At 37.8% G+C, this 27,918-nt stretch overlaps 1 protein-coding gene across 1 annotated transcript; it reads left to right on the top strand.

The window, feature by feature from the left end:
• The first annotated feature begins 727 nt into the window (after positions 1-727).
• Positions 728-27,918, top strand: Fer2 (basic helix-loop-helix domain-containing Fer2). Its single transcript, XM_083112066.1, has 4 exons — positions 728-1,037; positions 12,438-12,588; positions 26,144-26,352; positions 27,809-27,918. The coding sequence occupies exons 1-4, from the start codon at positions 728-730 to the stop codon at positions 27,916-27,918; spliced, it is 780 nt and encodes a 259-aa protein (XP_082968192.1).

Raw genomic sequence — 27,918 nt, 5'->3', positions numbered from 1 at the left:
CTCTCTCTCTGTGTGTGTGTGTGTGTATATATATATATATATATATATATATATATTATAACACCATTAAGCCTTGTTTCCATGATATGAAAAACTCAATATGCTGACCAAGGCAGAAATTAATTTTATTATAAAACATAAACTAAACGTAACGTTGCAACCTTCTAGCAAGGTCTTCTTCAGACTCTGCACCAAGTACAAATGTAACAAGGTACAAAACAGGACGATATATACACACACAAAAATACTCCCCGACTATAAGAAAGTTGTTCTGGAACATTCAGCAAATAGTCTGGAGGGGAGTATTTTTGTGTATATATATATCGTCCTGTTTTGTACTTTGTTACATTTGTACTTGGTGCAGAGTCTGAAGAAGACCTTGCTAGAAGGTTGAAATGTTACGTTTATTTTATGTTTTATAATAAAATAAATTTCTGCCTTGGTCAGCATATTGAGTTTTATATATATTATATATATATAAAGAGAGAGAGACGCATACACACGTATGTGTGTGAATTAAGAGCTTTCTCTCCCCCTCCCAGTCCTCATTGATTTCCCACCCTTTACGAGAGGGATAGTTAACTGTCAAGAACACACACCGCGCTCCGATTGGCCGACAGGATCCCTCTTCTCCCATTGGCTGAGGCGGAGAACCATTTTGTGCCTGTCAGTACCATCCCGTGGTCCTCTCAAGAGACTGTTCAACCACCGCATTCGACCGCGAGGAATGTCTGCGGACCTGTACACGTACCAGAGCGTTGCCGACGCCGAAAGAGAGGACGAACTGCTGGATAAGGGCCGATCGGTGTCCCCCGGGTCGTCCCAGGTCATAGGTCGAGGGACTTCGAGGGCAGCGGCCGACTCGTCTTCGTCCTGCGTGCATCACGGCAACAATAAGCTGCTCGAGTACGGCGTGGGACAGCACCGCGGCATGCAACAATGCCCCGGTTACGACCTCAGCGAGGATGAAGTGAGCGACCTGCCTTCCTGTGCGTACGCCAACCGAACTGGGCAGATGCATTACATAGGAATGTCAGGTAGACGAATTTTTAAACTTGTTCTTAATTTCCGAACAAAAAAGCATGTTTTTTTTTTTCAGTATAATACTTAAAATGCTGACCAAGGCAGAATTTATTGTAAAATAACACACTGTAAACGAAATACACTACTCGTATAATCCCCTTATTTTTTTTCGTGTGAATCTGTGTCTGAAGAAGACCCTAGAAGGTGGAAATGGCATGTTTATAGTGTGTTATTTTTCAATAAATTCTGCCTTGGTTAGCATTTTGAGTGTTTTATTAAACATGGAGAAAAGGCTTATTAGTGTTACCATAAATATGTATTGTAGCTTTCCTGGCGACGTGATTCGAACACATGTTCTCCGGTTACCAGCCAGGTTAAACCGGCGTTAGCTTCCAACGTTTCGAGCGCATACATTGATTTCATTCCAGGAATGGCTGGTAATCCGAGAACATCTGTTCGAAGTAGTGTTACCATGTTTTTTAGGTGTTAAAAATGTTAGAACATATTTTTTATATGGTAAAAGAAATCATCACTCACTTATGTATTCATGTGTCGCATATACCCGTATACTCATAATTTTCTTTAGTTTCCTTTACAATTTCTAATTTTGTAATTTTCACATCTATAGGCCTAATTATAACATCATTAAGCCTTGTTTCAATGATATGAAAAACTCAATATGCTGACCAAGGCAGTAATTTATTTTATTATACAACATAAACTAAACGTAATGTTTCAACTTTCTAGCAAGTTCTTCTTCAGACTCTGCACCAAGTACAAATGTAAGAAGATACAAAAACAGGACTATATATATATATTCTATATGGAAGTAAATATGTTTAGTCTTTTAGGTGAAAGTACAGTTGACAAGGGAAAGCTACCTGCTAGAATATTCCAGAACAACTTTCTAATAGTCTGGAGGGGAGTAATGTTTGTGTATATGTATCGTCCTGTTTTTGTACCTTGTTACATTTGTACTTGGTGCAGAGTCTGAAGAAGACCTTGCTAGAAGGTTGAAACGTTACGTTTAGTTTATGTTTTATAATAAAATAAATTACTGCCCTGGTCAGCATATTGAGTTTTTCTATAGGCCTATATATTTTATCATATATATATATAGGGTAATATATTTGTCACTCTCGAACATATGGTTAAGCTTCCTGGCATTCATAAACAAAAAAATTAACGCATACTGTATATGTTGACTCCAATAACACATTAACATGTATAAACTTTGCAAATGCACTTTTTCTTGTGTCAAAATACACGCAGAAATGCATCAAAAGGAACTTTCATCAGCTGGTGTTCCGTGTGATGAACTAAAAATGCATCGATTAGGAAGATCAGACAAGACCATTTCAACGATAACAAAATTTCACTTTTAAAATGCATCGATTGACACAGCTAAATGACCCACCCTTATTCATCAATGTTTATAAACATGATAGAAACAAACTTGCTTACATCCTGGTAGATTTTCGAGAATGCATTCCTTGAAGCCTTCGAATATTATTGTTGCAGAGGAAACATATCACCGAGCTTGAACAAAATCCAAGTTTCTCGTTTGTCGCTGAGAGGGAAGCTGCAATTTTTAAAATCTGTAGACATATCATCGCGACAATGATTTTCTCGAAAGCGGTCAACTTGTTCAGAAATGCTGTGGAATCATTTCTCACTTTTGTGTTGAATTCATTCGAATGAGCGTTGAGAAAGAGCATTGTAACAAGATACAAAACACAGATTTTTGACCCCTCTTTTGATTGTCGTGGCCTTCAGTCCAGTAATGCAGACGACCAAATATTTTTTATCGTGGCATCGCTTCTGCTTCTCCATCTTGTGGATATTATTTCTGCAACTCTAACGCTGGGATTCTGCCGCAAATAAACTTCCAGGCGTTTGTGAGACTTTCAGAAATACAGGAGTTGCAACAAGCTAACATTCAGACACTGTGCTGTCTGGAAGCACTAAATTGAGTGCATGTGCATAGCACCATGTGTGGATGTGTTCTGGAATAATTTTAGCAAATCTTTAAATGCATGAAAAAAATAATTGCTTTTTCGTGACTTACATACATATGTAGTACAGCCTATATCTATATATACATATTTTTAATAATTTATATACCTCACTACTTTGAAAGGAGTAATTGGATATTCCACTACCCTTCATGTTTTTCAAATAGCTATAACACTACTCAGTGGCGGCGATTGGGTGCCAAAACCGGGGGGCGGCAAGATACCAAAACGGGGGGGGGGGACAAAGACAGTATATTTCCCTTTGTATATAAGATTTAGCATAGTGTGGGGGCAAAAGTGGCGAAATATGGGGGACAACTGGCCCCCTAATCGATGCCAGTGGTCACTACTTATAGAAAGTGCTTGTGCCGAGTTAAATAAGAAGTAATCCACTTGAACAGTATAAGGCGGATTTTATATTACGTGTGACAGTACTCAACCCTCGCTTATTTGAGGCCTGCGAAGGTAATTAAAAATGTAAAACAGTGAATACGCCAGAAGAAGGGGGAAGGGACGGACGCCCATGGCTAAATTCCTGAAATTTTCTCACTCTCAATTTTTCCTCCTGTCTCTGAGATAAACCTTGTCTAGTTGACTGTACAACGTGTCTCTTGTCGTGTGGAGGAGTCGCACTCACCTGACGAAATCATGTTGCCCGTTTGTCTTAATGTTGCGAACTGACCTAACAAGAAAATGTTTACAGCATCCATTTATTTTCAAACAGACCTAAATAATCATGTAGGACGCTAATACGAGCCCGGACGGAAACTAACACAACTCGACGAAAATTGTTAGCCCTTCTTTTTTGCATTTTCAACATGACACGAAGGAATTTTGTAACTTTATCTACGAAATAAAGTACTGATTATTTTATATGAAAATACTTACTTCAAATATTCACAAGCCGAATGGAACTGACATCTAGCGTAATTCCGAACAGTGTACTTCCTCTATTTGCCTGACACAAGATGAACAAATGAAACAAGCAGTGTGCAGAGCACAAACGTCGGTAAGTAAGTAAGTGTAGTATCAGAGGTGCGAACTTCACGTAAATATTGGGAGGGGGCAATATTGATAACATTTTCTTTTATACTTCTTGAGGGATTGTGAGGAGGCAGCAAGTGCCTTGCCCCACTTAAGTCGGCGGCTATGAGTTGCTAAACAAGTGCAAGACTTTGTAAGTTTATATATTTATTTAGTTATTTATTTTTTAAAAAATATTTCTTGTTTTGGATGGCGAAGTTTAGGCATAAGCTTTTTCTTCCACTTAACAATCTCTTACTTTACATTATAGAAAAACTGATTATAACTACGAAATATTAAAAACTAAATAGCTTAGAATACCAAAGAAAAGAAAAACACAGATAAGTAAGAAAAGTAAAAAAAATGCACGTAAAACATAAACACATACATCAAAAATACTCAAATTACAAAAATGTCAGTGGGTGTTGGTCCTACAAGTTTACACGAAAAATTTCATTTCATTTTCCTATTAATCGAGCTACGTATATTGGCCTTTATAGACATTGCATATTATAATACTCTGACTGGCTAATGCTTTAGTTTAACATAGGAAAGCTAACAGCAATGACAGTCCATGATAGTTCTTGCCTGGAAGAATGTCCCCTTGCTCGCAAGGCTTATCAGTTCACCGAGGAACTTAGATACTGAATACGTGAATGTTATCTAAAATACATAAAATATTTTCAGTGTGACGAAAAGCAGGAGATATACAGTGTGCTGGTATTTGTGTTGAATTGAAAAACGCATTTTAAAATTAAAATTAAAAAAATGAATGGTTGTTACTTACGAAAGAGCTCGCGAAGAGAAGGAAACCTAAGATATGCAGCTGAATTGTGATCGGTGTTCGAGTGATCCGTGTTCGGAACCCTAACGTCTCGAACACTGGATGACTGACTGACTCTCTTATATATAGTGATCACAGCACAGGATACATTAATGATTCCTGTTCTGAAAAAATAGATCACTAATTACCTCCAGATTTTCCTTCACATTTATATGAAAGGAAACCACATACATGTGACCTATGAAACCAATATCGTTGTCACTTAACTTAAAGGTGTATAAAGCTGAAATTATTTCCTCCTTTGTAATATGAGCAAAGAACTGCCTACAAGTGACGTCAAATGCTCACAAATGCTTACGAAAGTATGCAATGCAACAATTATAGCTATGCATCAAGGACGTATTTATGGGGGGGGGTCCATGGGGTCCAGACCCCCCCCAAAGATTTATCAAGTACTAAAATTAAATAATGAAAAATATATTATTTTAGCCTTTGTTGTATAATATCCTTTGAACTTATTGGAAGACAAGGATTATATTGGGATCATACGGCTTTGAAGAACAGGAAGGACGTATTTAGGGGTGTCCAGTGGTGTCTCCTACCCCACCAAAAGACTTACGAAGTACTATAATTTAGTAATGAAAATATTAACATTTGTTGCCTAATCGATGGTTATTAATTTCCTCTGAACCTTTGAGAAGGCAAGGATTATATTGGGATCATACGACTTTGAATGACATTAAAAAGAAGATTTATGTACACTACTACTTAATAAATATGCTTAAAATATTAATCAGAAACTTTCTTTTTTACAACTACATGTAACATAATTTTTATTATTCGATAAATATTCAATTATTCATCTATTTGACAATAATTTCAGTGGCAGGGCACTTGTTTTTATGTAAATTATTCCGATCTTAACTACAAGTAAGCTACGTAATGAATATGTGCTGTTAAATCTCTATTCTTATACAGTCTTTTTACCTATTCGTATAATATAATATTAATTTATGTATTGTATTTAGTATTAATTTTATTTAATGAAATTATTTTAATTTAAACATTATTATTATTATTCCTGAGACACTTGGGTTGGACCCCCCCCGAAACATATTTCTAGAGACGTGCCTGCTATACGTAATAGGAGGACCGATCATTTTAAAGAAACTTTACCAATGTAAATATGCAGCGTTCAACCAATCACATGCAACGTTTTCAAATCCATTACTAAGTAGTGTGATGTTACAAAGATTTTGTGAAGGGATACTCCACAATTATTCTTAATGCATCGGGATAATATATAAATCGTACATATGGTTTCCCAATGAAGTGTAAAAATTTAAAATCTTGAGGTAGGATGAAAAACAAAGAGGGGAGGGGGTAGAATAATAAAGGGGCGAAAGGATTAACACCCTAAAGGGGCAGGTACTTATCTCAGGATCGGCTGGGCGCTGGACCCGCTGGCTGGCCTGAGACGTCTCGCCTCTGGACAGGCCCCGGCTTAGGCTCCACCGCATCTGGGCGGCCCTGTAGTCGATTCTCCCCGTCCGGCACTGTCGGGCTCCCTCGACCCGATCTTGATCCTTGGCGTTCTCGTTGGCTTCTCCTCCTGAGCAGTGATGTGTAGTACACTATAAGTTTACGTCTACATGCGTTGTCTACACGTAATCTACGCGTAGATTTCATTGGGTTGTAGTTTACATAGACTACGTAGACAACCTAAAGTGCATTTAAATTAATTTTCAAGGCTATCATGATAGGAAAGTGACATTTTCAACTATATTGGTTCCTAACGAACTGACAAGAATCCTATTTACAACAAAATCTCTCCTCTTCTATCATCAACTATGGAAGAAGAAAAATAGTATGCAAAAAAGAAGCAGATGGCAGTCGTGAGGCAAAATTAGTATTTTTCCCATAAAACACTAGAATATTTCTGTGTTACGTTTTTTCTAGGTGAGAAATTGTTCGAATTTGGAAGGAAGAGTATGAAAAGTTTTCCTCACACATCAGCAACTGATGCGCAGTAAATTTTGTTTTACTTCTACGGCGCCCTTTGCTAATAGTTATCACCTTTCGCCATGTTGTTTACATACATTACGTCATCTACGTGTATAAAATAGTCTATGTGTAGAATGTAGACTATCGTTGTTTGCGCGTAGACGAACATCACTGCTCCTGAGGCAGGTTGTTAACCTCGGGAGTTGGGAAATGCTTTGGATAGGTTTTCCGGGTATGGCCGGTAACGTATAGGTTTAACAGTATTACCTCCGTAAATGATCTGAAGAAGGGTTTGTTGGAAGACTGAACCCTCCACTAGATAACCAACACATCTCAGGAAACTAATTTTGATATGACGACCACCCAGGCTTAACATGGGCTGCTTCCGAGGACTCTCTCAGTTTTCATTGGCTACGAAACAGAGTGCTTTCAGAAATATTGGTTAGTATTAACGGTTTTAATATAGCTAACCTGATTGATGTAAATTTAATGATTCAATTGTATATTTATGATGCACAAATGCAAGTTATAATCAAGATCTACCTTTTCTGCAAGATAAAAATATTCACATTTAAATTTGTTTTTCTTGTATGCCTCATTGCTGTACAAAATATTTTTTGATATTTTTGTTATTTGTCGTCGCTTTTCTGCCACTTTTGCCCAATCGCGACGATGGGGACGAGTGATGATTAGATGAAACGAATGCACACGTCTGAACAGTGGCGTACGCAAGTGGTGAGCTAGCTGATGGGAGTTACAGCCTTTACCTAAACTTTGAGAAAATAAAAATTTTGAAATGAAAGCAGTAATGAACTATGAAAGAAACAAAGTGATAAATTGAAACTCCCATTAAATTGACCAATTATCATTTTTGTCTTTGAAGGACTTTTAAAACAAAATGTTTTATACGTATATATGCTCCCCAGAACGCAGGTATATAATATCTATCTTTACAATTCCAGCCCCCTCCGAAAAAAAATTTTCGCGTACGCTAGTGCCACTGAATAGCGGACACTTCAAAATAACAGACATTTTTAATACTCTAGCAGAAATACAGTCGGGTGTGTGTAATCAATAAATAAATCATTTATTTTTGACCCAACAGCTTTTGAGCCGCATTGTGTCTGAGTTCTTTCTTAAATATACATAATATTCTTTACATTTAAGTTATCATTATATTTTTTCCCGAAGTTATTTCACGAAAGTTATATTAACACTATTTGGGAAAATAGATGGGCAAAATTTATTTCCATGCAGAATGTGTGATGATTTTAAGGAGGCCAGACGTTTGGAGAATATTTAATGTTACAGAAGCTCATTGTTTTAGGAATGTTTCTATATTGTGAAGTATGTGGCACGTGTGTTACGATGATATACCATCATGCATGGGCGTATATATAGCTCACGTAAGGGGGGGGGGTCAACTTTTGGTTCAATTAGGGTTCCTATATTTCATAAGTGAAAATCCGGGACAAAAAATGTGCAATTTTTCAATGTGTTGACTTTGTTCAGAGAAACGTGGGTTCATTTCTACTACAAAATAGTCCAAAAATGGAAACAGTAAAGTTGATACTATTAGTGTATACGATTTCACGTCACCTTACTGAGTATTGATACTATTCTGTCCATCTTGTGTCAAACAACTTGAGAACATTACAGAACTTCCCTAGCTATCTTGCACTGCATTTTGTACAACAAAATTACTTTGAGAAGATTGATTGATTGATTTGCATTATTTTACTTCGCTTTTTGTGCCACTTTTGGCTAATTTCCGAAGATAGAGATGAGTGATGACATGATGAAATTGATGAATGGACACCCATAAACGCCCATGCCCATTCCGGGTTTCGAACCCGGGACCCACGATGTGCTAAGCACAGGGGGCTGCTCCTTTGAGAAGACTCGAGGGGGGAAAATTATAACTGATTTGATAGCCTCAATATTACAGAAATTCCACTGACATAGGCAATAGCCAGGGTTAAAATGTGCTGAACAATGTACAAAAATTGCTTTTGGACACTTCTCTGAAATTATATATCTATCTCACCCCCTTATTGTACCACCCATTACATCAGCACTATCATATTCTTCACCAACTATTTCTTTTTCTAAATCCACACCCACTCAACCCAGAGAGAGTAGAAGTACTAATAGCTGAAGCTAACCCAGATGCAGTTACAATCTCCAATATGGTCAAGTTTCCCATTCCGATCTAGACTTTGGAAAATGGTTTATCCGGATTATCAAACAGTTGGGAAATTTGAAATTATCAAAAAATTAGAACCTGAGGAATACTTAAACCTTGAATGGTAACAAACCATATCGGGAACTTCTAATGAAATTATAATATTCGCGCTATAAGTTCACAAGCAGATGCTTCGGGCAGAAATTACATGTGGCATTATAGAATTTGTGAAACGTCAGGAGTTTTCTGAGTATTTTCCAGAGAAATTCCGAAACTATCAGGAAATTGCAGACATTTGCTTTGCAGTCCCATCTGGTGTGTGGAATTAATTTCTTTCCCATCCGTATCCCGTTCTATACGCTTGTAATTTATGAGAACAAAATAAGTCTGAAGAAATTTTTACGAACAAGTCTCTCCGCATAGCGGGTAGACAGGTAATCTGGTAATTTTACTGAACCAAAGAGGGGCGGGGTTGGACCCGTTGAACCCCCCCCCCTTAAATACGCCCATGGCATCATGTCTGTAGACATGTAAACAATACACTTAAAATGAAAAAGTATTAATCATCAATGGCTACGAGAAAGAGAAACAAGCACATATTTAGAAAAATTGTAAGTTTAAAAATGAATATGGGAAATTTACGTGCATGTCACATTTTATTCGTTAAACTTAGAGGAAATTATGAGCATTTGAATACTTAAAAAACATTTTGCTACATAAATCGATAGTTTTTATAGCTCATAAGATTATTTACGAATAGCGGACACTAGTCAAAAACGGACATCTTTATATTCATTGTTTTAGTTTATTTAATGTGGCATTTCTTTCACTTTTGGATAATTGCGACAATGGGGGTGAATGGTAATGAGAGATAAGGAATGAAGGGACAGTCACAAACGACGGACCACGATGTGAGTCCAGACATCAGAGCCTTGTTTGCCCGACATTGAAGTTAGGGGGTGTACGGAAGTGAGGCTCACTTAGGTTGCCTTCGATGAACATTTTTACGTCTCCCCATTCGTGTCCTTTGAGAAGTTCCACTTCATTATTTTTCCCCTTGAGGGTTTGTAACCAGAAATCCAAAAGTGTCACGTTGGTTGCAGAGAGTTCAGGTGACTGACATGATTTTTGGAGATCCTGATTTCCACTCAACCCGTGAGACATTTGGCTCTTTCTAGGCGGTTGCCTCTAAGGGGTAGAAGGCACAGACTTTCCTAAACCACGAACTAAGTTTTGTGGCTACATCGCAGCGCAATTGTAATCTCTTAAGTGGGTAATTTACAAATGCCAAATCTCTTCCGTGGTGGGTAATTTTTAAAAATGCAATCGCTCATCTCTCTTCAAAGTGCATCGTCTATACTCAAACAAGATAGAGTACTCTTATTCCTGATTTGAGAAATCGTTGTAAAATGCAAGACTTCCAAGTTGTAAGTCAGGGGTCCCGTGTTCCAATCACGATTTAGGCACTAACTAACTAACTCCCTAGCCTTCTTAAACCCGAAGGTTCATGGCTGCAGCAACACAGGCCTTCCATCTTTCCCTATCTTGAGCAAGATCTATATACTCTTTTCCATCCCTACCGATTTCCCTTAGGTCCATCTCAACGTTGTCCCTCCATCTTCGTCTTGGCCTTCCTACAGGTCTCTTACCATCAGGTTTCCCAACAAGAATCCTGTAAACTCCTCTTTCCTCTCCCATTCTTGCCACATGGCCTGCCCACCTAAGTCTTCTTGATTTAAGTATTCTAATAATATCTGGACACGAATACAAATTATGTAGTTCTAAATTATGTAACCTTCTCCACTCACCTGTCTCCTCATCCCTTTTAGGTCCAAATATTTTCCTAAGGATCTTATTTTCAAATACTCTCAATTTATGTTCCTCTTTCAATGTAAGGGACCAAGTTTCACATCCATATAATACTACAGGCAAAATTACTGTTTTGTATATTTTAACTTTTAGTTTCTTAGATATTAAACGAGAAGACAAAAGTTTATGAAGAGAGAAGTAATATGCATTTCCTGAATTAAGCCTACTTTTTATTTCCTGTTTAATATAATTTTCATTTGTTAATATTACTCCTAAGTATTTGAATTTGGAAACTGGTTCAAACGAGTAGTTATCAATAATTAGATTTTGATTATTACCTAACACTTGGTTTCGGCCTGTAAGCATATATTTAGTTTTCTCTTTGTTAACTTCCAAACCTATCTCTATAGCAGTTTTGAAAAATATTTTAGCATTATTCTTAATTGTATTCACATCATCCCCCAGTAAGTCTACATCATCTGCATATGCTAACAACTGAGTCATACCATTTAATTTTAGTCCTTCTTTAGTTTCTTTTACCTTCCTAACAGCATATTCTAAGGCAAAATTAAAGAGCAATGGAGATAATGCATCTCCTTGTTTTAACCCATATATATTTAAAGACCTTATAATATATATATATATATATATATATATATATATATATATATATATATTATAAGGTCTTTAAATTTGTATGTGTCAATTATTAAATAATCAAATTATATTATAATATATACAATATATTATATCGACTGTCCTTGAATCAAAATTTGATTTCAAATTGAAGATTTTAATATGCTATGATGATTTGCGTGACTATATATATATATATGTGTGTGTGTGTGTGTGTGTGTGTGTGTGTGTGTGTGTGTGTGTGAGAGAGAGAGAGAGAGAGAGAGAGAGCCTAAAGTTACAGAAAAGCGACGTAAAGAACCTAATTCAATCACTAAATCAAGAGAAACGCTCATGCGGCTCCTGAATTGGTACACACCTTGACTCCGTCCACAGATTATACACAATAAAATATAACAACAGCTAGCAGAGTGGTAATGTGGCACTGTCTCCATCTCGATGTGATTGTGGCAAGTTAAATGCTCTGGAGCTTCTGAAGAGCGACATCTGATTGTGGAGATGCTAACTAATTCAATATAAGAAGAAGCAGGTCCGTAGCTCGTCATACGCAAGAGGTTTGAACCAGAGAATGTTCTGTACCCCTTTAACGCCGAGACTTTCATCTCTACACAGGGTTCGACTTTCGACGTGGGTGTACTTTCTGAGTTTCCGTTCATCAATTTCATCGTACTTGTATCATCACTCATTCGCATCGTCGCGACTAGCCACCAAGTAGCACAAAAGCAAAGGTAAATATAAACACTAGGTTTTATGTCCAAATCTACAGTCTATCCCAGAAGTCTGTGGGACAACGCCGCGTACAAGAGTAGAGAAGCGAGTGGGTGGAGAAAAGCAGTGTGCTCTCACGCGTCGCTACTTGCGCAGAGGACTTGTCTTCGCTCGCTTGATCCACAGACTCCCGGGACAGAATATACATACTCTTTCCATGTATTAAAAGCGTTCTTTTGTTTCTCCTCAGACGACCAGAGCGACGTAGGCGGCGACGACTCGTACTACCCCACGGGCAGCCCGTACCGCATCCAACGCCACGCCGCCAACATCAGGGAAAGGAAGCGTATGCTGAGGTCCGCACCTGAACCCCGTTCCCCTGAGAAACCTGCAGTCAAGATGTGAGACATAGTATTGCCGGGTGGGGATGGGGAATGGCAGGGTGTCTTAGGTGTAGATGTTTGACATTGACTTGAAGGTTTCTAGTAGATTGGTGTAGCTTCTGTTTTCTGTTCTAAGCTAAGCAAGGTACGTTCCCATAGTGTTATGCACAGCATGTTAACTCTGTGCACTTGAAATGTGCAACTGGGTGTAAATGGCAGTAGAAAGCACCCAAAATCAACATCACTTCCCCGTAGTAGTAACTGCTTCTTGCAGGCCAACGAGACCTTTAACATTTTATTACAATGTACAACATATACAGCACGAAAGACACGTCGAGTTACACCATCTATGCTGAGTGCAGGGTGTTTACAATTAAAACAAGTAAAATATTCTTCCATACGTGCACAGTAAATATTGTAACGTATGTATTTAAGCAGCGCCATTGTTTTGTACCTAATATTGTCTTATACGAAACGCTATTCCTCTCGATTGAATAGTTATCGGCTTTTAAAAATGTGAAATGATACATTGTTTGCGCGGCCGCCATTACAGCTGCACTCGTGACCTAGAGGTCGCTTCTGATTGGTTACGCTACGAAAAATGCTACGGACCGAGCCTATCCTTGAGAAATGTCATGAAATATGCCATGGCATCTGAGAGCCATAAGATTTCTCACTTTACACGGTAGCATTTTGGTCATGGCACAAATGTTAAGAAAAATGCTAAGGAAAATGATTTAGTCTAGAGCGGGAATAATTCTCTGTGGAGTCAAGTTATCCTGCGTGTGCTGAGTGCCCCTTTACAGCCTCAGCTTCTAACCTACTGTCGGATTAAAAATTATAGATACTCGAGTTTGGACTGCAATTAAAAATTAATCAGTACACCTACATAAAAACCAGTTACATCAAAATTTAGCTTCTTCAATTCTGCGTTAATTATGCTAACCATTTTTTTTTCGAACATGCCTTCTATTTTTTATCGTCGTGAGAAGAAAAAGTGCAATTTTTTTCTTTTTAGTTTTGAAAGCGATCGCTCTCTTTGAAATTCTATAAATGATAAACGGGTTGTCCAATTTTAATGAAATTTTAGTATGGTGCAGGCAGAAAGGTTTTAAACACAATTTTTTAACACAATTCTTAATTTTCAGATTTTTAAAATTTGTAAAAAAAAAAAAAACAACTCTCTTATCAATTTTGCGAAACAACTTTTTCTTAGTATTGGGTAGTCGTACAAATACAACATTAGTCTTGTTTTGAAGCTCTTTGAATCTGTTTTTAAAATCCATTATCATTGTCAATTCACATTGCGAAATCGATTTTATACAGATTCTCATTGAACGGAGTAAAGATGTGTGTTGGACGTGGCGACACAGCACGCAATGACTCGCAGTTACAGCCCGTAGTTTCTACGGTTCAACGGACATCGCTGCGTGCAGATTAACGAGGAATTAAATAAGCTAAATTTTAGTGTAACTCGTTTTTATGTAGGCCTACTGGTTAATTCTTAATTGGAGTCCAAACTCGACCATCTATAATTTTTTATCCGACAATAGGTTAGGAAATTTTGCTCCTCACTCCTCAGAGACAGTGTAACGAATGAAGAAATTAGCTTCAAGAAAGTTTTTAATATACATTTTAATTTGCTTCTTAACGAGCCTGTTCCCAATTTTGTTCTAGTTAAGGGGCTTCTCCCCGTATTGTGTTACGTGTTGATATGCCCATCAAATCAAAATCAATCAACCGATCAATTGGAATGTGAAACGTTGCGACCAGTAAAGAAACAATGCAAGAGATTATAACATGCAAGAAGCTCCATAAAATCCAGTGTTTCGAAAGTTACTTTTAACCGAGTTACAGTTACTTTGCAGAAAAGGTAACTCAGTTATGCCGACGCAATAGAAGCCGTTTTCGAAATTTTCTCTCCGTTCTAGAAACCGCTATGAAATTCTGAAAAATTTCATCTGTTTAGTATTCCTTGTAGAGCATTCACATTAATCTTCTTTTCGACGTTGTCGAGATATTCATAATGGTTTCGTAGCTAAGTAAGCCTATTAAACGCGAAGAACAGTGGTTCTCAACCTTCGTGAACCCGCGGCCCGATAAATTAGTTTTTTAAAGCTCGATGCTCCGATCCCAACAATTGTACTGGTTAACCCTTGAAATTTAATATTAATAAATAAATAATGGCATAACCATAGAAAGTATGAATTCGATTGTGTCCAGACTTGTTGACAAATATTTGCCTATCTGTGCATAAGTGGACTTAAAAACAACAAATTAATCAATCAATTTTTGACAAATTGGTTTAAATTAATTGAGAACGACTGCATCGAATGGGATCATTAATTTTCTCTGGTGGATATGTGAAATTTGTTAATGAAAATTGTTGCATAAACTAAATTGCCCGTCGTGCACTTACATCAACCTCTAAGTTTAGAGGCGGGGAGCAAACCCACCCCCCATCCGGGTTAGATCGTTTGGTCCATCACGGCCACTGTCGCGAAAGCATTTTCTGTTCTCGCAGTGGGAACCCGAACAAAAAAGGTCATCTTTCCAAGCGGTTGCCAGCTCGGGCTGCAAGTCGAAAACTTCAGGAGGACCTCTCGTGGCCCGGTATAATTGACGCCAGAGCCCGGTACAGGGGCTGTTGAGAAACACTTGTTTGAGAAGGATTTCTAAGCAGAAACTCACTCTATTCTTTCCGATGTTGTGCCTTACGCCTCATGTTAGCATAGCCTATAGGATCCACTTAATTTAGTATCATCTTTCATCTGATATCTTCTTCTTCACCGGATCATTTTCACATTAACCATTTCTTCCTGTGCGTTTTTTTAACAGATCGTCCCTTCCTAACTATTGTCGCAGCCAATGTGTTTTTTTCTTCTTGATCACTTCCAGCATTGCTCTTCTGTCACCAACTCTTTTCAACACTTTGTTTCTCACTTTGTCTGCCCATTTCGCATGCTGTATTCTTCGCCATATAAGTTTATATTATATAGACGACTAACTATACTTACGAAACAGTAAGAAAGATTAAACATCCATTGTTTTTAAATAGTAATTACATACGTGCAGGCTAATCGACACTGGATTACACTTTGGACATGTGAATCGCCTCTGATGAGGAGCATATAACTTTATTACCATGTACACTATAGCAAACTTGCTTTCATGTTAATTTATTATTTTCGTTGTTATTACCATTGATATGAAAACTAAGGATGCGGAAGGGGGTATCGACCTGTATATAAGGGGTGCAAAGCACCCCGCTGGCGCCACCTGTACTGAGAGAAGCGTAACTTAAGTTCATAAATACGTATAGATATGAGTTAGATCAAGTTAGGATTTTAAGAGAATAAGTGTGTGCACAACACTATGGGAACTTACTAAAAATATATGTTCTGCTTAATTTACATGATAAAATGTAATTGAATTAGTAGGGTTGATAGAATCTTGGCAAAATGATATTGTGTTTTGTCTTTAGTGAGAATGATATTAAAGAGAAGTTGGTTTTTACATAGTTGGAGTTCAAGAATATGTGATGGAACAGGGTGGGGGGCATGTCAGATTTGTGTTCAAATTTATATACAAATTCATCACAAGTTAATTGTCTTGTTAGTATAAGAGTAACAAATGTATTATTTCAAGTAGGAAAGGCCAGGACAAAGTGGATTATTTATGCATTCTTTTTACTATCAATATGAATACAATATATTATTCACACTGCGGGCAATATAACTTTAATTAATTCGCTCCAAATAAAAAATGAAATTATGAAAACATAATGAACCATTCGCGAAATACGAAGAGTTGAAATAACCCGTTCAAATAACGGTGGCAAAATGGACCAACCTAACGAATGGTTCCAAATCATAAATGCACATATTTTGTTTATTTAGTAAATTTACACTATAAATGCATCATATATGCAGAGAGGATACAAATCGCTATTGCTTATTTGCATACAAATCCAGCAGTGGCGTGCGGTGACATTTAAACTAGGGTACGCAACATGGGCCAACCGAGATGGATTATGGGGGCCAGAACCCCCCCCTCCCTGGCCATCATGTTATTCAGAAAATAACTTCTTTCTACAATTTTATAATGGGAAATTTCTCATCCTTGTATCAATATCCAAATGTAACGAGGTAAAATATATGTATGATATTTTATATTCGCAAATATATTCTGATAGTAGTTACGTAAAAAAAAGGTAAAGTGCTCCCCTGTGCTTAGCACCACGCCATGAAGGCGTATAGCTACGTAGAGTCCAACAATTCAACTGCGATTATTTCCTTCATGCAGTGCGATGAACATTGAACGGGAAGGAAATGGCATAATCATTTTCCGTCCTTTCAAATTTCATGTAATAAATTTGATAAATTTCAGTATCCTCTACTATTTCACAACACCTTTCGCAGAGGAAACCAACGAATAAGGCCAACAATAAAGTTTCACTGTTTTTCTACTCAGTCAATCACTCTGTAGAGATATTTTTCTTCTTCTCAAAAATCAAAATGCCTAATATACTGCTTACCATCCTTCACAACTCCTGCTGAAACAATTCTTCCAACTCAGGAACAGACCTTCCATTTCGGATTGTTTACACTTTTTTCGTAAATTCCGAAAATCCCTTCTCCAGTATGTCATCAATAACTCCCGGCCCCCCTATTTTATCACTTCACAGCACCGACAAACAATAGAGATCCTGTAATGTAAATAATATGAACGAAACACTCGCTGCAAATTTCACACGACAGAAGAAAGCAAAAGTCAACCTCCCACGGTACATTGTGTCCGGTCCGCTATGCCCGAAAACCACGCGTTCTTGTGGACGAATGAATCGGAGTTGCCAGTCGACAAAGTATTTTGTAGAAGGGAGATAATTAAGGACAAGTAGAAAATACGTCAGCATACATCCCAGAACACTTCAAAAGCTAAACTACCGTACCTCACTTTGCAATGTCTTGCGGGAGGGAGGGGGGCTCATTCGAATCCCATTGTAAGCATTGTGTTTTATGATGTTTTTCTTTTATCATTCATTCATATCGTCGGGTCAACAATCAACACCCATGCTATGGAACTCAAAGGAAATGTTTATCCCGAAAGGAGATAAACAGATACTCTTATACTCTGAGAATTGTGCGAAACTTGCAAATTGTTCACATATTTTCCCTCGACACAGTGACAGTCCATTCTGGTCCTCACCTCCCTATATATAAAAAGAAAAAAAACTTGCTAGTGTAAATTTAACCTCACATAAATATTTTATATGTGATAGTTTACGCGTAAATTAAATATGATCTTCCACCACTACATATTCTTGTCCTCCTCTCTGATTCCTGTATCACTTTTTATAATGTATTTTTATTGCAATCCAACAGTGATCTATCTACGCGTGGCTGCTAAATGCTAGTAGGCTAAGCATTCCTGAAAAAAATATATATGTTGACTACTGTCAACACTGCATACGCTGTCAAAATCTTGGGTACCCTCGGTGCTTAGAACCGGGAAACAAGTGGGAGAGAGGGTAGGCGCGGGCAGACCCAAACACGTGGTCGGGGCTGATATGAGCCAATGGGGTTACCTTCCGAATTTCTAGGGTACCAAGCAGAAGAAACAGCGTCTTTCTGCGGAAATCGGCAGGAACGGGGATCGGGTGGGTGCCGAAGTGACAATCGGGATCATTCGGGACTGCCTTCGGGAAGGCAGCAGCGTGTTCGTGCGGAAATCGGAATTTCTTGCAGTGGAACTGCTTTCGGAGCGATAATAATTGTTGAATTTTCATGTTCGGGGAAGACGAAAAAATGTTTATTTTTTCTTACTGTGTTGTGGGTACGCAGTGCGTACTTTGCGTATCCCGAATGCACGCCGCTGAAATCCAGTGGCGTATCCTGACTATGTGAGAGGAAAAATTCAGATCGTAAGCCAAACGGAATGAGAAGTCCATGTAAAGTGACACAGATTAAGTACTAATGATATCTCATAATGGACTATACTCCAAGTTCTTAACTTCTTCCTTTCACTACCAGGCTGCCTCTTCAGGACGTCTTTTACTACTCGTGAACAATTACTACTCCTCTTCACGTTCACAGAAGGACGGGCAGTTCCTTACGGTTCTTGCTACAATCTATTTCTGTCAGGGTTGTTAAAGCTCCAGAAACCCATAAATTCTAATGGGTTCTATTGGGTTCCACAAGAGGACCGGATCCTTTTATTTCGAACAATTTAATTTCGGTCCAAGTTGCGCGTTGTTTCGTTTCAACTTGATTTAAATTTGATCCGGAAAAACTGTTTATGGACCGGATTTAAATTCATCCGGAAAAAGGGCTCCTGGACCGAATTGAAATACTTGACAGATAGAAAGGTTCTTTTCGGTCCAGCCAGAACCCATTTACGCTTGCTGATTTTCTCTCCTGGACCGGAATTGAACTTATTTGAAATTCTTGGGCCTTTTACAACTCTAATTTCTCTCTGATTTCAGTTTGTGTGGGCTGTGGAGGTTCCTGTGGTAAGAAATATAAATTTCAATATGGATGTTCAGCTTCGTTGCTTTTATGCTTTGACAAATTTCAGGAACTGAGGGAACGAACGTCCCCTCGCTTACCCCTCCATCCTCAGCCCTGCGGAGACTGCTTTTAACAATTAATACCGCTGGAAACTAATGTATAGGTATTTTGCAGCCGAATGGGCGAATTTTTTCAAAGTTTCCTCTCCATTTGAAAAACCTCTTGGATATTTCAAAATATGAAAAATTACATACGCTTAGAATTGCTTCTAGAGCACTGACGTGAATTTTCGTGTTGTTTTCTTTCATTGTTATCTAGATATTATCAATAGTTTTATAGACTTACGCAATCGCGAAACTTTTGATAATATCTAGATAACAGGGAAAGAAAACTACATGAAAATTCACGTCTAGATAGAATTCTAAGCGTATGTATTGTTTCATATTTTGGAATATCACAGCGGTTTTTCGAATTGGGAGAAAAATTTGAAAAACAATCGCCCATTCCGCTGCCAAATATCCAGCCGGGTCTTAAGAGTAGCAGCCTAGGATTCACTTGTATCTCTGTAAAACTCAAACATAAATAATGGAATCTTGGCAATCAGTCTCACACTGAATCACTATTATATCTAGGGTGTTCGAGAAATATCACTTGTCAGAAAATGAAATTTTATCTCTCTTGTAGTCTACGGTTATTACAAGCATAAAAACATAGTTTTTGTTGTGACATTTCAGGAGAACACACGCTCCCTTCCATGGCCGTATTTAGAGGGGAGGTTCTATGGTTCAACCCCCCCGAAACATCTGACATGTTGGATTAATGGAAGTTCAGAAACCAAAATCTGTAACTCATTTTCAAAATTTTTTTCGAAGCATCACAAAATACAAGGAGACAATGTTGAAACGATCAAGCTAGAATTTTCATACATTTCGAATTCTGAAACTTGAGTGAAACAGGATTTATTCCCGGAATCGCAACCCGCCCGCGACCCCTACATTTTCACTTCCGCTGTCCTCTTACCAGTCTTGTTCCTGCTTCACAAGGAATATAGACTGAAAATTCACTTATGATTGTCCCAAAGTTCCCTTTCCAACTTTGAAATTCCCTGTTCGATAAAGTTGAAAATCCCCTTGATAGGACTTCAAACCTAGGATATCCAATTTAGTAGCGCATTACGTTCGCGATTGAGACAATCCATGCACCAGGCTAAGTTTTTTAAAAATAATAACTGGTTCCACACTTTTCAAAATTACAAAAATTAAGTTTTGAGGTCAAACAACAAAAACATTGTGACTAAAATTTCTATCTAACTTTTAAAGCTTTTTCTTGAAGGTATCTACAATTTAATAACAAACTATAATAATTGTGGATTTCAGTACACACTGTATAAAAATAAAAAATAAAAAAACAACAACAACTTGTGTTGGATATTCACTCATCTGCTAGATTGAGTAAGCCCCGTCAAGGATATAACAACAACAGGGGCGGTTACAATACTAATAATAATAATTATTATTATTATTAGGCCTATTATTATTATGGAATAAAATTGTTTTATTATTATGAAATTTTAATTATTATTGTATAATTATTGTTATTATTACTATTATTAAAATTTCTCGCGACGCCCATGGGAACAATTATGGATGAACTCCCCCCCCCCGAAAACATTTCCTGTCTACGGCCATGCTCCCTTCATCAGACATTTATTTTTACTTTCATTAAAGATACAGTTATAACAATGGTTAAATTTTTTTAACAGAAAAGAATGTTATACGATGTATCTTGTCAATGTTACATTGCTGTAACATAGCAGTCTGTTTTTATTATTATTTTAGATGAAGATTTTTATCACATTTTTAATTATAGCTCCCAAATATCATCTGGCAATTCAAAATCATCACCTCTTTTACAGAGATTCTTGATGTCTTCCATTATATTAAACTTTAAAGATGGTAGCTTATAGGCCTACCACTTGTGAACACTATAGATTTATAGTGGATCCTATCCAAGTTGCCATTTTCATTGAAAATTTATTCCAGTGTTCTTCTGCAATGAACGAAGCTTCCCAGACATTCAAATCCATGTTTCCCGTCACTAAGTAATGCGCACATACAACAAAGATGCAATTTTACAGCACGCAGTTATTTATGTTAATTCTTTTAATAGGAAACACTACAGACATCATATACATGCTGGAGGATCATTGTTAAGAATCTGTACACATGCCCAATATACTGATAATATTCTCTTTAATTGATTCAGTGTGACTTAAATGAAAGCGACAGAAAACCTCAGTTTGTACCTTAAAGTGCTTTCCAGATCACCCTAGATATTATAGGTAGCAGGACATAACATGACAGCAGAAAATAAAACTCCACTTTGCCCGATTGTCCTCTTTGTCCTGGACTCCCCTATAAAGAATTATACTAGTAAAGTAAAGTAAAGTAAAGTGCTCCCCTGTGCTTAGCACAACGCCATGAAGGTGTATAGGGGGTGTGGGCGTAACACCCCACACTTTCTTGATCCGGTCGTGAGTGGGGGTGATGTGATCAGCATCACACCCCTGACCGCCTTTACCCCCCAGGGTTTCCCCCAGGTACCCATGTTATTCGACGCTGGGTGTGCGCCGGGGCCGCTTCCACCGTTAGAAAAGTTCCCGGATTTGAACCGGCCGGGATCGAACCCGGGACCTTTAGCATGGTAGTCAGACGCGTTACCGACTGAGCCACCGCGGCAATTATACTGATCAAATATTTACTTTCAGGATTATTATACTTGCTAGAATATTTTGAGGACCCTTATTATACAATAATAATTAACATTACAAGAATAGCATTTCAAAAGTTTAGCGCACTGCGCATGCGTGGTCATGGACGTCCGCAGGATTTTTTCCAGGGAGGGACAAGCAAGGTATTTTTTTCCCAGGGGGGCAAAGGACGCATATTTTCCTCCAAAATTGTGATCCCCCTCAAAAAACACTATTTCAGTCTGAAATTATCATGTTTATTCAACGAATTTATAATAATTAACATAAATGAAATTATGTGTGAAATATATAATTTATAGGTGCACATTCACTTTCCAGGGGGGCGTGCCCCCCTTGTCCCCCTTTCCGGACGCCCATGTGCGTGGTACGTAGAATGACGTAATTCCCATACAGCACACAAATGTCCAAGGGATATCTAATCAAAGATATCCACCGGGTATCCAGGAATGATGTGTCGTGGATATTCTGTGGATCATCTTCGGATATGTTTTGGACATCAGTTATTTGAAGACAGCGGCTTAGCCTCCCAGATTTTACAAGCCACACTAGGAATATTGTTATTATAAATTTCATTCATTTCTGCTTTCACAATTCAAAACTCTAATTAAGAAAGAGGGCATTTGGGAAAAATCATTAATGATATTATTGAAAAAATATATATATATCTTAAATTTTAAAACTCAAATAAGAATAATGAAATCAGTGTTCTGCCCAGGAATTTTGGAAGGGAGGTAGATACCTTTTTATTTGTCAGTTCTTATAGTGTATCACATGTATACAATGTTAATTTTTTCCCTTCTTTGTCATGGAGAAAACTTTACAACAGCATAGAATGTGGAAATACAAACGGATAAATGTATGGGTCATTCTACATCAAATCGCACAGATGGTGGTTGACCCTTAAAATTATCAAAAGGCAAAAAATTCCAGACAAAAACAATGTTTTTTTGTTCTAACTGAAGGGAAATTGATCACTATCAGTTTTAGCACTATATTCAAGGCACACATAAAATGACTTTTCAACTTCCGACCCCTAGTCATTTTTTGGGCAGTTTCGAAAGTTACAAGAGTTTAACGCTTTAAACGAGTTGCCACTTTCCGTTCCACAAGTCCTGCCGTGAAGTTGGTGAAGTTCGTTATGGCGTTCGTTATGTCGATTTCGTGAAGTTCGTTGTCGGACGAAACGCACGGACAGGGAGGCTGATTTTCACGAACCCAGTTATCTTCGTTGAATTTATTAAGACTTAAGGAACGCACCCACTGATTCACAAGCAATGGCGCCAACTTATATGGGCCTGTGGGACTCGAGCCTACACAAAAATTTGCCAGTTAATATATTTTATTTTAAAAATCAAGTCCCATTCTCTCAACTTAATTACTGAGTTTTATCAAAGCATTTCAGAATATTTGTTACATCTTCAATATGATACTTATCATTCTCCTATATTAAATATACTCTCCGTGGTCACACATCATTATTAAGAAAGTAAGGTCTTAAAACCAGGATGATGATCGATATGCAATAAAAACTCTCAGAATAGGCAGGCCTAAAAGCATGGAAAAGTACAAAATAGGCACTAGAAGAGATGAACATCGACAGATTTTATATCAGTTTCCCGGATTATCACTCAAAACAGGAGTTGTCTATGCGAAATAGGCACTTATCAATAAAATAGGCAAAAACAGCCAGTATAAAAATTCAGGTATCCCTCTGAAATGCCTTGAAACTATTTTTCAATGCAAACTCCTACATATTCTGGCCTTTTAGGCAGGACATTGGCGTACATAGGATTTTTTTTCGGGAGGGTCTGGCATTGTAAAGGTGGATAGTGTATAGGTGCTATCTAGGGAAACTGCATACACATTAAAATATTCCATATATCAAAAACTTTCCACTTTCAAAAATGGCAAACGCTGGTCATTAGGGCGAGCTTGCATTTACCACTATGGTATTTCCTGAGTTCTTCGCTGCTTTTATTTGAAAATGTTTATTTTCTCAAAATTTTGGAGGGGGCTGTACCCCTTCAGCCTCCTCCCTCTGTGTACGCCATTGAGGCAGGGCAAATCCTCGGTCTACTTATGAAATATTGCATAATTATAGAACAAATCTCAGCCCACTAGTGTTGCCCACGAGACGAGACTTTGCCCTGTCTCGTCTCGTGGAAATGCTGTCTCGCCTCGAAAATATTCGTTTGTCTCGGGACACATGGGCAATCTCGTCTCGTCCCGAATTTTTGAAAGCCTGTCCCGTCTCGTCCCGTGGACAACACTACAGCCCACCCAATGTTTTCGAAAGTTCTGTTCACAACTTAGACATGATTAAACCATCATTTTTCTCATAACTAGGACTATGAATTTTATGCCCTAAAAATCAACAAAATATGCAAAATTAAAAATGGTCTTATGGCCTAAAATTTTAAAAAATATGCACTCTAATTTGAAAAATACGCCCTTACAACTGTTTCAAACATCAATGTTTGACATATGCTGAGATATTTTCACGTACTATTAGTTCACTTGATGAGCTCGAGTTGCAATGTACAATGAATAATTTCTGTAAATTTTCAAATATAAATGATTGCCTATTGTCAGCCAGCAAAACCTTGTACTGAGAGAAGCTTCTTTCTACTTCGGCTGACACAGGAGGAGCATATTTAAAGTAAACAATGTCATTCCTCGGCTCAAGTTCTGAAGTATCGAGAGAAAATGTGTATAGGGGAGGTAGCTAGTTGTCATAATTTTGCAGAAAATAAACAGCGATCTACACTTCGAAGAAATTCAACAATAAGCAAATATTTGCTCAGAATTATTTTGGGCCAAGGCCCATTTTCTGATTTCATTCTATTGTAGAAAAGGAGACTGGTTTTCACCATTTTTCATGAAATAAAGTGGAACGTTTAATTGTGAAAAAGTCAATAACTTGAGTAACATGGGAGTAAAAACGAATCCACTTCGAAAATGGCTGCATATTCCTTGAAAAGGCGCAAATATGCTGAATATGACCGAAAATCAATCAAAATATGCTATCACGTAGAAACGGCCAAATATGCCCTTAAAAAGCACCGGCCGGCCAGACGGCAACTCCCGTCAAATCGCGTGTGATGTCTCCGCTGTGAAAACCACTAGCTTCGAAATGACTTCAGGTTCTCAGAATTACAGTTACAATTACATTCAAAATAAGCACGTTCATTGTCACTATGTCAAAATAGAAGATGCAAAATTGAATATAAAACTATTGAAATTATTCAAAAGATCGTACAAAATTATACATCATCAAAAATTCATATTGTACCTTTCCACAAGTTCAGCTATTAAACCTCTGTTCATTTTGAGAGAATCTAGAATTGTGATATTCCTCATATTCCACTTAGGAATTTTATAAAATAGATTTTTTGAAAAGTATTCACTATCCAATTGGAAAAACAATATCTTTTATACAAAATTGTACCTTTTCAGTGTTCTTCTTCCTTGTAAGGTAGACATTATTTAACTGTGTTAGCCATTCCGAATAATGCTGTACATAGCATTATTTCTAAACTTTGTACATAGCAACGTAATAAATAGTTTATGAACAGATTCAACGTTTGAAAGTAATTCTTAGAGGGAGATTATTTCCATAACATCTTTGGCTGTTATGCATTTGAAGCTTCGGAACGAGTCACAACTCTCGAAGCAGCCAATCAACGAAGCGAGCCACTGGCGTCATCTCAACCCAGAACCTATCGCTAAGCCCCCTGCTCAGGTTCTACACGCCCACTAGGCTCGCTAGACAGACTCGCGTGGTCCGCTGGAGATGTTCCGAAAGTAATTCGACTTCTAGCTCTCAAGAACCATAATTCAATCACGTATTCAAGAATAGGACGAGCTATTGTTTTATGAAGGTATTTTAAGGTATTTTCTTTTTGAAAATCTTTCCATGAGAAAAATATATAACCTACGTACTTTCTTACAAATTTGAGAGATGTGTTCTTGACAACATTTCCAACATCCCCCGTGACATTTAACGTGCTTATTTTGTAATTGTAACTATAATTCTGAGAACTTGAAGTCAATTCGAAGCTAGCGGCTTCCATAGCGAAGATATCACACGCGATTTGACGGGAGTTGCCGCCGTCAGCCGCCCAAAGAGCAGAGGAACGCACTGTATTTAGGGAACACATCGCCCTTAACAAGAAAAATATTGTAGGGTCATGAAATTCCTAGCCCTGTTCATAACTGTATGTAATTCCTTTGTACATGATATTACTTGGTGGTGGTAACTAGTTGACGTTGCTTTGGTCTTTTGTCTCAGCAGCATCAACTCGGCATTCGATGAGCTAAGGGTGCATGTTCCAACCTTCCCGTACGAGAAGCGCCTCTCCAAGATAGACACGCTGCGCCTGGCCATCGCTTACATTGCCCTGCTTCGAGAAGTTCTGGTGTCCGACTACGACCCACTTACGTACGTGGAGAAGTGTCTAAAGGGTGAAATCAAGGCCGAGAGAGCGGAATGGAACACAAGTGGTAAGATGTTTATTTGTTTGAGTAGATAAATCCATGACAGCGTAGCTTTCATCAAGCTTATCATAGCTTGTGTATGGCTCGTCAAAGTTAGTGGTACGGCAAGCTCGTTCGTGTGTGTCATCATGGACGTCCGCAGCATTTTTTCCAGGGAGGGTCAAGGAAGGTATTTTTTTTCCCAAGGGGGATCAAACAAGGCACATTTCCCTCAACAAATATTGCTTAAATTTGAATTTATCAAATTCATGCAATAATTAACTTATGTTATTGTGGGTGAAATGAAATTATATGTGAAAAATATATAATTTTTTGATTGAATTTAATTTTCCAGGGGGGGGGGGCACGGTCCCCCTTTTCCCCCTCCGGACGCCCATGTGTCATGGGAGCAGTGACGGCGATTGGGTTCCAAAAATGTGGGGGGGGGGCAAAGGCAGTTTACTTTCCCTTGATACATAAGGATAAGGTTTAGCATAGTGCTGGAGCAAAAGTGGCAAAAAGTGGAGGGATCCCCGTCGTACCCGCCCCCCCTAATCAACGCCATTGCATGGGCGTTGTGATCCCATTACAATTGCAATACCTGCCTACGTAGACCAACTTCTATAGTGAAACCACAAGCAAAGAAACCTGCGCAGACCCGCGACTCCTGTGCACCGTACTCCCGTGTGGAGAGGAGGGGGAGAGTGGTCCATGCTTCCTTATGGCCCAAGCTGAACGGAAGAAGGGAAAGCTGCACGGGGACTTGTCGTCCAAGGTTTTTTTTCCTTGTGGTTGCTCTATACTGCTAATTCTTTTTCTACAAACAAACAATTTAGCTGCATAAATGACCTTCCTGTCAGAGTAAAAATAACAAGTTAGGGTGTGAAATTATTGAAGACTGGTTGGGGGGGGGGGAGAAAGATCATAATTTACACACACACATACACGCGCACATAGCATATGTGTGTGTGTGTAAATCACTCCATTTAAAATATACATTATTATTAAATATATAGGACAGAATTAATATACTTATATATATTTATAAGGTAGCAAACTAATTGTTTAAGATGTCAATAAATTCCAAAATATGCAGTTGAAATAGTTTTATTATGTAATAGTTGAAATGAAACAGTTTTGTTTAGTTTTTCCTTTCTTTTAATATAAGCAATTAGATTTCTTACTTATATTTGTCTTGCAATCTTGTTTTACTTTTATTGTACACATATTGCTATTGGTGTAGACCTGTTAATAGTCTCTTGAAAGAGATAGAGTGTGTTTTGCGATAATGATATCTTTAGTAAAGTGTATTTGAAGTCAAAAGTAATTGCTTGTCTTTTGCTGTTACAACAAGAACTCCCCCGAAAATTTTTGCAAGGGGGATTCTTCAGGTCAATCTTGTTTTTTGGGAGCATTTGGTAAAAGACTCATATAATGCTACTCACAGTATGACTACTAATTACTTCTTGAAAATTATTTACAGATCTCACAGCCAGACTTTCTTGGATAAACTGGGAAAATTTAGGGGTAAATCCAAACAGAAGAAGTGTACTTACAACTCTAGCGTTAACAGCAGAAAATATGAGTAACTGA

The sequence above is a fragment of the Lepisma saccharinum genome, chromosome 25 (genome assembly GCF_977018435.1).
Source record: "Lepisma saccharinum chromosome 25, izLepSacc3.1, whole genome shotgun sequence".
Taxonomy (NCBI): Eukaryota; Metazoa; Arthropoda; class Insecta; order Zygentoma; family Lepismatidae; genus Lepisma; species Lepisma saccharinum.
This window is presented reverse-complemented; position numbering and strand designations above follow the sequence as displayed.

Coding starts and splice junctions, on each gene's coding strand:
- Fer2 (XM_083112066.1), top strand. CDS start 728: ATGTCTGCGGACCTGTACACGTACCAGAGCGTTGCCGACGCCGAAAGA. Junction 1,038..12,437: donor GCATTACATAGGAATGTCAG/GTAGACGAATTT, acceptor GTTTCTCCTCAG/ACGACCAGAGCGACGTAGGC. Junction 26,353..27,808: donor AGCGGAATGGAACACAAGTG/GTAAGATGTTTA, acceptor AATTATTTACAG/ATCTCACAGCCAGACTTTCT.